Source organism: Ovis aries, chromosome 20, assembly GCF_016772045.2.
Source record: "Ovis aries strain OAR_USU_Benz2616 breed Rambouillet chromosome 20, ARS-UI_Ramb_v3.0, whole genome shotgun sequence".
Taxonomy (NCBI): Eukaryota; Metazoa; Chordata; class Mammalia; order Artiodactyla; family Bovidae; genus Ovis; species Ovis aries.
In genome coordinates, this window is record NC_056073.1 from 19,844,786 (window position 1) to 19,859,470 (window position 14,685).

Below are 14,685 nucleotides of genomic sequence, written 5' to 3' on the forward strand. Positions count from 1 at the left end.
TTTGCAAATGATTGAGATCATTGGGTGCTGAGATGATTGGTACTTGGTTCATTCTTAGCCCTACCCACTGGATCAGGTTTTTAAATAGGGTCAGGGGGAGTGTGTGTGGTCCGTGAGGCAGCTCAAAAGTTGCTGTCCATGAACTCACACCTGGGTAGGTAAACAGTGCTGTGTGATCCAGAAGTCCTGGACGCTGCATCACAGGGTGGAATGAGTGCTCACCGAGGTCTAAAGAGGGTTGCAGCTGTGCAATCGAGAGATTTATAGGAGCCATCAGCATCCGAGGGAAGGGAGTTTGATATGAAGAAGAGGAGTGAAAATAGTGCAGGCACGGAACTGGGTGCTTCAGAATGGTTAAGGGTAAACTGTATGTTATATGTATTTTACCATAATTAAAAACAATGGTGTCTGTGCTCACTTGAGCAGCACATCTACTAAAAGCAATGGTGTAGGTATGCTGAAGTTCTAGGGCAGGGAAGGAGCAGTAGAAGACGTGTGGCTAGGATTTTAGGGAGATGGGGAGGCAGGTGGCAAGGGTATGTTAATATAGGAGGAAGTAGAAAGGAAATTACTCAGAACGGGAAAACCAGAAGAGTCCCCCTTTCCCTCTTTTTAAATCATGAGGCTGTTGAGAGGCGAAACTGGGCAAAAGATTAGCTTACACTGTATGAAGATCATATATGAGCATGGTTATTTAGTTGATGCGGAAGAGGATTGTTTATCCTGAAACCGTGCTCGTGGACTAATACAGACTAGCCTTGCACAGAGCCATCTGGTCTCCTGGAGAGAACAGAGGACGTACCCAATCATTCTCTGTCTATCATCACTTAAGAACATACTGGGCTTCACTCGGCGGGTATTACTGGCAAGGAGTGATAAAGGTCAATAGCAAAAAGTAGCCATGTTCCTGTCAAGTATCTAAGCGAAAGTGATGTAACTTTTATGGCTCTGTCTTATTTTGACTCTAGATACGACCTTACCTGAGGCCTCCTTAATGCAGTATTTGCTGTCTTAATATTTAAAGGAGCCTAGCCAGATCACACTACCTCCTGCAAACAATTTGATAAGAGGAGGATGAGGCAGGCCACTGGCAGCTGCCCCCCAAGGTGTCTGTGTGCTGAACAGGCCCACAGTTGCCAAAGGGGATCCTTGATGTGGTTATTATACAGGTTAAACAAATCCTTTAATAAGTACATTAATTAATGACTACTAATGAATGAGGGCTGCCTATCTTTTAAAAGTAGAATTTATTAATAATATTAACAGTCTGGTAGAAGTAATCTCCACTCTTGAAACATACGTATAGCTGAGCCGGCACCCAGCCTCTCTGAAGCAAGTGAACCGGTGAAAACATAGTGTTTCTTTCTAGCCTTTTGAGTCAAAAAGGGGAAATTGTGTATATTTTTCTGTCTTCTTTGTTTTTCTCATCTCTTGACTGGTCTTGCATGCTGTTTCTAGTAGACTAAGTTTTAGAATGTAGGTGAATTTTGTAGTTGGTTGCCTGTTTCTATGTAAAAATAATGAAGGTATATTAAAATGAGGGCTTCCCTCATAGCTCAGTTGGTAAATAATTTGCCTGTAATGCAGGAGACCCTGGTTTGATTCCTGGGCTGGGAAGATCCACTGGAGAAGGGGTAGGCTACCCACTCCAGTATTCTTGGGCTTCCCTTGTGGCTCAGCTGGTAAAGAATCTGCCTGCAAATATGGGAGACCTGGGTTCAGTCCCTGGGTTGGGAAGATCCCCTGGAGAAGGGAAAGGCTACCCACTTCAGTATTCTGGCCTGGGGAACTGTGATATTAAATCTTGACTTTCAGAGGATCTGAACAAATAGGAAAGAATTTTAAAAGAATGTTAAAAATGTTAAAAGAAAGAATGTTAAATATATCCCTCCCGGGATATATATGGTGAAGCAGTTCTTTGCACATAGGCCTGTCGTGTGAACAGAGACCCAAGAAGAGTTATATACACAGTCGGGTCACTTGCTGGAAAATGTAAATGGGTTATATGGGTTCTTTCTCTTGAATTCAGGTATTCCTGAAGTATGTTTCTCCTTTGAGTGATCAATCCTGATCTGAAAGAGTCATAAAAGAACTTGGGTGCTTGCTGCTCCAGCAGTTCAAAGTAAGAGAGTGTGAAGATTCCTAATGCAATTTCAACCTCCCCACTACACAGCCTTCAGAAACTTCAAAGGCTTTGCTTCGCCCGGAAGTGAGCGGTCCTTATAGAGATAAAAGTTGTACACAGTTTTCCTTTCTAGCTTTCCATTAGCCCAAGATAAGACAATCTTCCCGCCCCCCTGATTCCCGTCTCTGGACCCAGCTGCCAACTTCTGGGTCTCAGGCCTTCATTTCGCTTGATTCAGAATGACCACCCATCTTCTCGTCATCTGTGTTTCTCCTGGAAAAGTTTACAGCAGTTAATGGCTTCTCGGGTTATGGGATGTCAGTCATATTCCTGTATTGCCTTTCTCGTGCCCATAATACATAATGGGCTGCTGGTGGCCTCTGAACTGTTGAGTCACTCATTTAAAAGAATCTTGATTTAGTCTGCAGTGGGTTGGCCGCATCAATTTTGTCTGTCTTGAATAACTGACCGGAAGCCTTTTTCAAAAAGGAGTGATTATGTGATTTCTGCCCCCCCACTTTAAGATCCTTTCCCTTTGCATTGAAGATAAAATCTCAGCCTTCTCGGCCTGCATCTTTAGTCTCTGATCTGGCTGGTGAGAAGAAACCGTCTATGTCAAGATCTGCTCTCACCCAAGAGCCTTTTCATGACTGCCTCTCATTTGGTTAATCCCTATCACGTGATCTCATTTAATTTTTTTTTTCCACAGCACTAAGCGTACCTGAAATTATTCATTTCTCCTCTGCCTCTCCCCAGTTAAGTACCTTGAGGACAGGATCTTATTTGTCTTGTTCACTGCCTAGAAAAGTACCTGCCTCCAGCAGATGTTCAGTGTATATCTGTTGACTAGATATTGTTTTAATTTTTTTTAGCTCTTTAATGAATGAATTTATCATTGATTTTAAGCTAAAAGAGCATCACTACGAAGAATATTATTGGACTAGATTTAGTATTTCATTCTTTCCAAATATCAAATCCCCCTTCTTTAAAATTTGGAAGCTGCTACATACCACCTTTCAATTTCATTTATTTGTATCTACAGTTTATGTTCTGGACTGGTAGCTTCTATTCTGGGAACACCTGCTGATGTCATCAAAAGCCGAATAATGAATCAACCACGAGATAAACAAGGAAGGTAGATAGAAAGTCTTAGTCTGCATGTATCTGAATGTCTATAATAACAATGTTCTTTAAAGACTCTTCCTCATATTTATTCTTGCTGGAAATGTATTTTTGTGTTTACATGTGTTCAACCAGGAAATTGTTTTTATGCAATTACCCACTTTGTGTCTGATGGAAAAGTACTGTGCATTTGGGGAAATAAGCTAATTTAACCATCATATTGTTTAGACACAAGGTGTTTATTGTGACTTGATTTCATAGAGTTTTTGAAAATATACTTTGTTAAGAATTTGCAGGGCATTTTTTCAGAAGCTCATGACTTATGAGTAACATGGGTAATTTGATTGGCTATAAAACAGTATGTTCTCTCTGAAGAGACTAGATGGAGTGAATTCTAAGTTATCAGACCAAGGGTGGAGTGAATCCCAAGAACCAACCTTGAAAAATATCTTTAAACTCAAAAGAGGTGTCCTATGTATACAGAAGCACAAATGTTATTTGTTCTAAACTAGCAGAAGATAGTTAAATAAGTTTTCCTAGACTATTTTTTTAAATTTTATTTATACATCTATTTACACGTAGGAAATTTAACAAAATTGTCTTCTTTCCTTTTTAGGGGCCTTCTGTATAAATCATCTACTGACTGCTTGATTCAAGCTGTTCAAGGAGAAGGATTCCTGAGTCTCTATAAAGGATTTTTACCATCTTGGCTTCGAATGGTAAAGTTAGGTTTTTCTTGCATTTGTTTTTGTTTTTATTGTACTTACATTACTTTTCGTCTATCAATATTTTCCCTTTTCACTCCTGGCTTCTGGCATGGTTCTGCCCCCAAATCATGGTTCTTTCTTTCTTTTCTCTTTTTGTTTTCTTTTACCTCCAACCCCTTTGGTAGATTAAAGTAAAATAATTCAGTTACATCAGAAATGAATAGGTTGATAGTCTGATGTTACAAAGCCAGTGGATAGATTGTTCTGAAATGTAAAGACTTTTGCTATTTAGCCAAAATATTGCAATTTGAGACAGGTATACAGATTTCATACTAGAGACCATTGTTATGAAAATGTCACTATTTCAAACAAAATTAGTTACTTTGATGATAAATATTGGATTATCCATTGTGGCTCAGCAGTAAAGAATTCGCCTGCAATGCAGATCACCTGCAATATAGGAGACATGGGTTCAGTCCCTGGGTCGGGAAGATCCCCTGGAGAAGGAAATGGCAACCTACTCCAGTATTCTTGCCTGGAGAATCCCATGGACAGAGGAGCCTGGCAGGCTTCAGTCCATGGGGTAGCAAGTCAGACATGACATAGCAACTAAACCACCACTACCACCCATTAATACCTGTCACCACAAAGCTCTGCTTAGGAAGAAGACATCATATCATTTTCACTTGGTTTGGATACTGTGTTTTTACTAAAGTGAATTAACATGTAGAGTTAGATAGACTTATCTAAATAACATAACAAATACAATAAAAACAAGGCACTCGAGTATTTTGTGAGTTAGAACATATTTGAAAAAATAGGAGTTACAGGTTTAGAAATTCAATCAATGCTTTACACAATATAGAATAATCATATGAATTGAGCACGTGTTCCATACAAAGCCCTCTTCTCCGTCCCTGACTTTAGGAGGAACCTCAGAGCTTCAGTCCCTACTCCAGTACTAGAGCTTCCAGACTAGGGCAAGACAATCCCTGAGTGAAGAGTTGGGAGGGGGCAAGGTGGAGGGTCATGGTGCCTTCAGAATAGGCAGCAAGTAAGGACCGCCTAAGCTAGGAGGTTAAGTAAACCTCATTGGAGAATGATTTCTCACTGAGATGTGAAGAATGACTGGGACTTAACTAGGTTAAAAGGGAAGAAAAGAACACTCTGGGTGTAGGAACTAGCTGGAGTAGACAAAGGACATGATGCACTCAGAGAACTCAAGGAAAGCCAGCTGGCCAAGGCACAGAGATGTGGAGGAGAGAAGACCAGGGTGAGGCCAGAGAGAGGCAGGGGTGGGATTGGGAGGGCCTCATGGTCCCTGAGAGGGAGGGGCATTGGCCTGATGACGTGTGCTTTTAGGAAGATCATTCTGGCTGCTGTGTGGGTTGATGAAAGACCAGTTGTGACAGATGACAGATAATGATAACTCAGACTAGAATATGACAGTGGGGACAGAAGAAGATAGATTAAAAAAAAAAAAAAAAGAGGGGTGGGGATAGAAAGGAGATAAAAAAGAACACAACCGGATGGAGATGGGGAAATGGTTGGAGAAGCAAAGGAAAATTGAGCTTCATTCCCAGATTCCTGCCCTGAGCAACCAATGATGTAGTTTCCTAAAATGGGATCACTTGCAGGGAAGAAGATTTCGTGGTGGAATCTCAAGTCTAGTTTGGATTTGTTCAGTTTTGGATACTCATAGGACATCTAAGTAGAGAAGGCAATGGCACCCCACTCCAGTACTCTTGCCTGGAAAATCCCATGGATGGAGGAGCCTGGTAGGCTGCAGTCCATGGGGTCGCAAAGAGTCGGACATGACTGAGCGACCTCACTTTCACTTTTCACTTTCATGCATTGGAGAAGGAAATGGAAATCCACTTCAGTGTTCTTGTCTGGACGGGGGAGCCTGGTGGGCTGCCATCTATGGGGTCGCACAGAGTCGGACACGACTGAAGCGACTTAGCAGCATCAGCAGCAGCAGGACATCTAAGAAGAGATATAGCTAGATGACTAGCTTCATATATTGGCCTGGATCTTAGAATCATGAGGATGGCGAATTAGACCTGAGCGCCGTCTACACACAGATAATAACTGAAGCATTGGGGATAAATGACATCTCCAAGGGTAGTAGGTATCTATCTATTAACATGAAACTAACAGCCAAAGCCCTTGGTGATATCTGATACAAAAGCACACCTAAGCTCTAAAAGATTATTTTCATTGTCCTGATTATACTTTGAAGTTATCGCAAATCTATGGATATTTAATGGAAAGGAAGATTATGACCTGGCCTGCATAAACCAGGTCCTATTATAAGTGCTGGTAACACAAAGGAATAAGATGTGTATGTTTTTGCTCTCAAGGAGCGTACAATGTGATGGGAGAAGATAGAAACGTATGTAGTTAACATTACAGAGATGATAAAGCTAAGATTATGAAGTCACTTGCTATATGGCCAGTGCTGTCCTAATCATATTCATGGCTTAACTCCTTGAGTTCTCCCAACAATCTATTTAGAAGGTTACTATCATATATTTCATTTATAGAGGAGAAAACTAAAGTGAAGTGTCTAAGTAACTTGGCCAGGCTAGGTGGTCATTAACTACTGGCGTCAGGGGCTCAAACCCGGGCAGTCGGGCTTCAGAGGACACAGATTACTAAAGAGGGTTGCCAGTGCTGTGAACAAAACATGGAGACAAACATAGTCGAGAAAAATGGCTTGAACTCTTTGAGAAGTCCCAAAAGGCCTCCCAGAGGTGATCCCTGATCCGAGCGTTGAAGGATCAGTAGGTGTTTGTCAAGAAAACCATGAGGAAGCAACATAAGCACGTCACGGGCGACCCCAAAATGTCTGGTGAACTGCAGAAAATTCTGCGTGGCTAGACTGTAGGTCCTCAGAGGGCTGGTGATTGGAATAGCACATAGAAGAGCATTTAGGCACCAGGCTGAGAAGGACCTGGGGGGCCAGTTCAGTAGTTGAGGTGAAACTGCAGTAGCAAGCCCCTGTTTGAACCCGGGAGCCATGTGCTAATATTTGCTTGGGGACAAGTCTACTGTGGCAGCAAAGTCGAAACTATCATGAAAGTTAGAATGCAAGAAGGGAAGTTTTCGAGGTGGTCTAGCCAGGAGATGATGGTAGAAATGGAGAGAAGGTGGATTTCAAGAACATTTGTGTTCGACTCCACAGGAGTCAAACGGATCAGACAGAGAAAGGGAAGGAGGGAGAGAAGGGAAACGAGACTTTGACGTTTCTGGTGGGAAAGACCATGAGGATGGGTGAGACCAGGGATGAAAAACGAAACCAAGAGGTGATGGAGAACAGCCCAGTATAAAGGAGCACTGAGACCACTTGATCTGACCCATTGTCTTTGTAACGTGAGACTCAGGAAGTATAAATGACCCCAGAATGAATACCTAATGCATGACAAGCTTTGTGCTAAGCTCTTTACACACATAATTTTTTTAAGTCTTACAAGAACCTAACATTACAGGTAGTGTGATCCTCATTTTTCAGATGAGAAAAACACAGCTCAAAGTATAAGAAACTTGCTCAAGTTCATGTAGCTGGGAATCTACTGCAGATTTGTTCAACTCCAACTAAACCCATGGTCCTAACTAAGATGGTATACTGAGTATCTCAAGGTCCTGCAGCTCATTATGGAAGTTTTAAAACAGAGACAGGGCATGGTGATGAAGAGAGGTTACCGGAGCAGACTGGCTAACCACCCAAGATCACCAGGGTGGCGTGGCTTTGTTGATTAGCCACAGCACAGGACCTGAGCGTAGAAGCCTGTTGACTCATGAGCATTTCCAAGTAAATCGGCCTTTGCACATACAACTGCCCTTCAGCCAAACTCACTGAAACCGATGACTGGACCACAACATTGGCCCATCCACACTGAGAAATAGATCTGGCCAGTAATCTCAATGCTGAAGTCCTCTGGATAGTTAAATTCAAACTATAGGGGAGCCAAGTCATAATCAGAAGGTTGCCTGCTGAACACAGAATAATAATAACAGGAAGAGCTGATCTGTAAACTTGATATTGAAAAAGATCAACTCAAGAGTCCCTGTGTGTTCAACCCCACAGTAAAAAGCACAGAGAAAAAAAATTTTTTTCCAGCAGTTATGATAACATGGCGTTATACACACTTGGATTCTTTTCAGTGGTACAACTATGCCAGTGAGGAAGAAACAAGTAAAAGAAGGTGCTGGCCATATGCCCTTCTGCAGAGGCTCAGTATATCCAGTCTATATCCTGCACATGCTATTTGGCTCTCCCTCTTTAACTCTTCAAAACCCAGCTAAACCTAATCCCAGTTCCTTACACTAGTTAGAGATAGCATGCCCTCGCTTTGCTCAATCCCTGATTAATATTTATTTCCTTCGCATATAGTTTGGCTGCTGTGAGGAAGAAGTCTGATAACCAGAGCCATCAGGAATGACTGCCTAGTCCATACTTAACTGAGACCCCTGCTTCTAGATCCAATTGCAGTCATATCCTTGGCTCACTTCATTTTTATTGTCACAAGACTGTGGTGTTGTCACAGCTTCTTTGTCTATATCTTCATATACTTAACTGACCAAAGGTGTATTCTCCTAAAGTCACTAGTGAATTCTCAGTTTACTAGTATAACTTGCTCAACATTTCTAAACACATATGACATAAATGTTGCTTTATAAACACTCTAAGCAAATACATTTTACACTCTAATTGCTTAGGTTTATTTCTCTATACTCTAGTGTGATTAGAGTTTCTCTCTGATCAATATTACCCATAACTTAGGAACCAAACCAGATAAGAAGTGGTTCCAAGACATATTTTCTCTGATGATTACTTCCAGTGTTTCCTCTGTGATTGCCATCTGTGTCTTTAGCATTTTTATCTTCTGTTCTTGATTAACCCTCATCCCCTTTTACGGAGAAGGCAATGGCACCCCACTCCAGTACTCTTGCCTGGAAAATCCCATGGACGGAGGAGCCTGGTAGGCTTCAGTCCATGGGGTCGATAAGAGTCGGACACGACTGAGCGACTTCACTTTCACTTTTCACTTTCATACATTGGAGAAGGCAATGGCAACCCACTCCAGTGTTCTTGCCTGGAGAATTCCAGGGACAGAGGGGCCTGGTAGGAGGCCATCTATGGGGTCACACAGAGTCAGACACGGCTGAAGCGACTTAGCAGCAACAGCAGCATCCCCTTATAATTCCTTTTGGCACAGTGACACCTTCATAGCCAGTTCTTTCTGAGGTGAAAGCCCTTTTCCCCACTTCATGTGCATTGTTATATTCATTATGTGATATACCAGGTGTTGGTTTTATGATCAAATTCTCAAAGGATAATCTTTCATCTCTACTTTCAAGGCTTCCTTGTCATGCTCCATACATTACACAAACTACATGTAGAAGAAAAGAGCCCAGCCTAGAATTCAGGCATGCTGAATCCTAGCCTTTTATCCAGTAATGGTCAGTAAAAGGAACCCTGGAATGGAAGTCAGAAGCCCAAGGTCCAACTCCACCATGCTGGCAGGCATCTGATTGCTAAGCCTTAGTGCCCTCATCTGTAAAACAGGGGTAACAATACTTTTCCTTTCCATTGTAAATTGTTTGGAGAAATCTGTGACAAATCAGACCTGAAAATGCTTTGTAAATGATAAGGTGCTCTAGAAAGGTGAAATGCCAAAATATTTGTTTTCAGCCTAAGTGGATTCAAAATGAGTTCATCATTCAAAGATGTGTATGCATATGTGTAGAAGATTTATAATTGCTTTGAAATATGCACTAACTTCTTTGGTTAATCTTTCAGACCCCTTGGTCACTGGTGTTCTGGCTTACTTATGAAAAAATCAGAGAGATGAGTGGAGTCAGTCCATTTTAAGCCCTTAAAGATACAGTGTTCAGTATCATTGAAATGCGGGCATCTGCAACACACACCCCCTATTATTTCTACCTCTTTAGGAAGACACCTTACTCCACAGAGACTGTGATTTATAGGGGGCAGCACTTTATTTTTACCTGGAAACCCAAGTTCTCTTTGACTCCTCTTTTTGTTCACAAGCAATCTGATTGGATCACACAAGACCACCCAATGAGACCCCAGCACAGCATTTTCTAAGGAAGGATCAAATCCTGACCACTTAACTTGAGCGAGAAGATTCAAGCTTTGAGATGCTATGCTCTAGAGCCTGCTTAGAGGAGAAAGTGCCAGAAGGGAGACAGCATCTCAGACCTGAAGTGGACAGTAGGGATGTGGAAAAATACATCCGTACATAGGGACCAAGGAATATACTTAACGTGTTGTGTCAGTATTTACAACTGAAATCTGATAATTCACTTTTCTGTTGTCATTAAAGTGCATATACTATAAACTGAAGGGAGGTGAATGAAGAAACATTTTGAGTTTCCCTAGTGTTGAAGGAGGTTGATGCACCTTTTCTTGCCAGGGGAGTGAAAAAAAAAAGTCTGGATCTCAAGGGAAGAAGCCTCATTCCCTCAGTGCCCTGTGATCTGTGCTCCTTGGTTAGGTCTCTGCCACATCGGCTAAAGACTTCCTGGCAGCCACAGACCACATCTGAATGAAAACAGAAAAGAATGTCTGCTTTGTGCTATATCCCGTTTCAGCCTGAATTTGTCACTAGCTCTCAAGAATCTCAATATATGAAAAACGGGGCTTATTTGATTAAAGCTCAGGTGGACAGGTCCTTTTAATAAAGAGACATCTGGTATCATCAGTCTCTCAGTGGCATTTAACAGCAAAGGTAACATGAAGTCAGCCGACATACAGCCTCTCTTAATCCCCCCTTCCCTAACTCTAAGGGCCTGAGAGAGAGGGAGGGAGAACTCAGAAATCACACGAAAGCTGTCTTACTCAATCTGACAAAGCTTCCTGCCTAAAAAGTGATTGTATAAACTGCCTGTGGTACACAATTATGTCTCCAGTCACTGAATCATATCCCTTTTCTTAGAAAGGTGAGAGATTTCTTCACATTCACCTCTGTGGCACCTGTTCCCCCAGCCTCAGACACTGGGCATTTCTGGATGGATAGCTACAGTTATGGGAAAAGCCTATAACTGTCAAAATAGGAAAACTCCAAAAGCTCAGACCCAAGAGAGACACTGGCGCTGACCAAACAGGATGTATCATGGGTATGAATGATGTTGAAGGGAAAAAAGTTTACAAGTGCTCTGTGGTTGCCCTAATGTATAATCACTGCCATTTAAGAGGGAACGTATACTTTAAAATATATTAATGTGATGTACTAATATGTAGTGGCTTATTTTTTTAATAGAATTTACAGAACGTGGAGTTTAATCTCTTAAAATCATTAGGTGGTCTACTTTTCCATTGTATTTGTCAACCTGTATGAACTGAGTTGTTAAATATACTTAAAATAATAATATGTACTTAAGTTCTCAAATTATCTGTATTGGAACCACTTTAGGAAACTTTGTTTTTTGTGTATATTTTATCATTTTGTAAATCAAGTAAATATTAGATCAAAATAATTATATGCAAACTGGACCATGGAAAAACTTATTTAACTTTATTCTTTGAGGGGCTTGAGGTGAAAGCGTTGCTTACATAGTGAGACTATTCCTTGATGTCTGGATTGGAATTATTGGATTTAAAAAAAAAAAAACCTGAAATGACTCCTTGGGATGGTCTGGTTTAACTGTCTTATTTTCTATGTTAGGAGACTGAGGCCTGGAGAAGTAGAGTTGTTCATGCTCATAATTTATTCAGTAGCAGAATCAGGATAAAAATACAGATCTTCTAATTATTGTTACCACTGACAGTGTATAGTTGTTATACACTAATTAGGTACTGAGTAAATGTCTCATGGCATTTTTGTAACATCCCAGTCCAGGACTATTGAATCTTCTAAGAACAGGATTTTCTTTATGGCATTTTTTTTGTCATAGACATTTTAAATGAATTTGAATTGCCTTTGGCATACATTCTAGAATGGAGTCTAAAACACTTCAGCTAAAACATGAAGACCCCCGAGAATCTGACCAAATCCTGTAGATGACACGTATATCCTAGCACAGTCATGCTTTTCCAGTGAAATCATTTTCATTAATGTATCTTGGAACTTTGCTTCATTTTACCACCTTGAAATTGTCTTGTTCCTCTCCGGAATAACCCACAGTAAATAAAAGAAAGAACTTCAGTAATTTTGTAACTTAACACTTAACACTTCAGCCTCACTTAACACTTCAGTCTCACTTTCTTGTAACATAATTGTGCTTGGTGTTCATCTGCAGCTCAGTATCAAAAATACTTAACCTCTAAGTTTCCTCTGCTTAGCTTCCACTTTTTTCCCCTTCCCAAATGATTTTTTTCTCATTGAAAAAATATACGTGTTCTTATTTTTAATTATATACAGTTCTTTGTTCTTTATAAGTGAATTAGCATATATCTAAATAGAGAACATTTCTTAAATTTGCTTTCAGTGAGGAATAATGTATCTTCATCAACTGCTCCAAATCCTATTTTAATTATAAGCCACTAGTGGTAGGGCTAGTAGCATTTATTTGCCATTAGGTACTCAACAAAATTTACAGATGGTATGAATCAAATAATTTTGTCTTCATTATTTGAAGATCTGTGACTATCAAAAGACTAGTCTGAAATTTCTTTCATTGTGCCAAGAAAAAAGGAAGGAGACAAATTCAAGGAAGTTTTAAATGAGAAACTGATTTTCTGTCATCTTTAAATTTTTAGGCATAACCACTTATGTATGAAAACAGATTCCCTTAGGACCTCCACTGGAAAAATTTTTCATTTAACACTTGTTGGTTAAAAAAATCTTTTAATACTTGGTGGTTACTTGAGGGTGAAAATGTTTGATGTTCTTCTCCTCAGTTAAACCAGAACTCTTTTAAAAATGATTTCCCCAAAATACATATATTATTGAATGCCAGGAAATGTGGAGAAAAGGCTGAACTTGGATTCTCAAGACCTTTATCCTATTGGGTTGGTCAAAAAAGTTCATTTGGGTTTCTCCATAACGTGGTGTGGAAAAGCCCAAATGAACTTTTTGGCCAACCCAACATTTGGGGTTCTACTTCTGACAAAGTAGTATAATCAAGTCCCTTCATTTCTCTTGATGGTCCATTTCTTTTTAAGATGAAGTGGTTGAACTCTTGAATCTTGCACATATACTTGAAGAGGGTCGTTATATTAATGTCATGTTAAAAAAAGAAAAGATTTTTTAAAATTATTGGGACTTTCTTTTTCCTGGATTTATTTAATTTCTCATGTTTTAAGATGAGGAGTTTTATTCAGGACTTAGAGCAGAATACAAGCTTTTTATGTGGCTGGAAATCCTTCAACTAGCAGCAGACACATCTTCCTTCAGGCAACAGTGGGCATGTCATCCCACCTTCTTACCTTCAGTTACTCCTTCACACACACACAAGAAAAATTAAAATCTTTCATAGTGTATCCAGGCCCCTCTCAACCTGGCTTCAACCCATTTCTCTAATATTTGCCTTTCGCTGCACATCCACACTCAACCTCCTCACAAATGCATCGCCCCTGAAGATGTTCTTCATTTGGCAGCTTCCCAGGCAATGTTCATTTTGTGCTCTTTGCCTAACATTCTTGCCCACCACTACTACCCATTCGTCTTCACTTTAACATCTAGAAGGATCTCTGAAGACCTGAAGACCTTCAACACCTCTGTTCCTATGGCTTCCCCTCCTGCGGATGTCTGTCTGTCTGCATGGACGTGGGTCTGCTTCCCCTCGATGAATGAACTCTTGCAAGCAAGGACCGTCTCTGTTTCTCTTTAAAACTTCAAATAGAAGTCAATTAGAAGGAATCCGTTGAATTCAGAGATTGGGTGGGGGTGGGTGGAGAGAAAAAAGCATGTACACGTGTAAGTCATATGCTGTATTCTTCCTACCTTATGGATAATTATATCAGGTCAGTAACACTCAATTTCATGCAGTTCCTTACCATATGCAGTGCTTAACTGCATTTTCAAAAGATCATGTGTCTTTAAACAGGTAATTTTAAAGAAGTAGTCATCAGTTTAATAGCTCTCCTTCAAAAATCTAGAACTTGATAGTTTTAAATACAAAATACTTGGTTGGATGATGAGCAATTAATAAATATGTGATATGTTTATATTATTCTTCCTTTTAGAGTGTGTATGAAAATTCTGTCACTATTTGTATGTACATTTTACCCATTCAAGTGTTTTACTATTTCTGAATTCTGAGGAGTATGTGATTATTTTTCTCTCCCCACACTTTACCCCTAGCGGGCTGCTGTGATTGTCAACAGCAGCAGGATCCACTTTGAAGGTTTGATAAAAGCAGATGAAGAGGCTTAAAGATGTCTGTTTGCTGAAAATATCTGGTAACAAACAGGAATATATGTGAGTAAATATAGCGCATCATTCTGATTTTTAAAATAAATGCTTTAAAATGCCTAATGGGTTGTCAAGGGCTTTGTTTTGTCCTCGTGTGATTTCATCCTGGTGCGTCTTTGAATTTCAAATAATAACAAATTTAGAGATGATTTTTAAAGCTTTATCTTTACTTTTCAAAATTGAAACAGAAAGTAGCTTAATTTAGAACGTCAGATTTGAAATGTTTCTATTAGCAAAAAGAACACATACTTTGTTGCTTAAAACTCAACATTCAGAAAACTAAGATCATGCCATCTGGTCCCATCACTTTGTGGCAAATAGATGAGGAAACAGTGGAAACAGTGAC

At 40.1% G+C, this 14,685-nt stretch overlaps 1 protein-coding gene across 3 annotated transcripts in view; it reads left to right on the forward strand.

Annotated features, from left to right (window-relative positions):
• SLC25A27 (solute carrier family 25 member 27) overlaps nt 1-14,402 on the forward strand; it is a 28,280-nt gene extending 13,878 nt beyond the window's left edge. The window contains exons 7-9 of one of the 3 annotated variants that reach the window (XM_027958343.3): nt 3,168-3,260; nt 3,864-3,966; nt 10,013-14,402. In XM_027958343.3, the coding sequence (XP_027814144.1) occupies nt 3,168-3,260; nt 3,864-3,966; nt 10,013-10,069 (253 nt within the window). In that variant the 3' untranslated portion in view covers nt 10,070-14,402. 3 annotated transcript variants of the gene reach the window in all.
• The last annotated feature ends 283 nt before the right edge of the window (nt 14,403-14,685 follow it).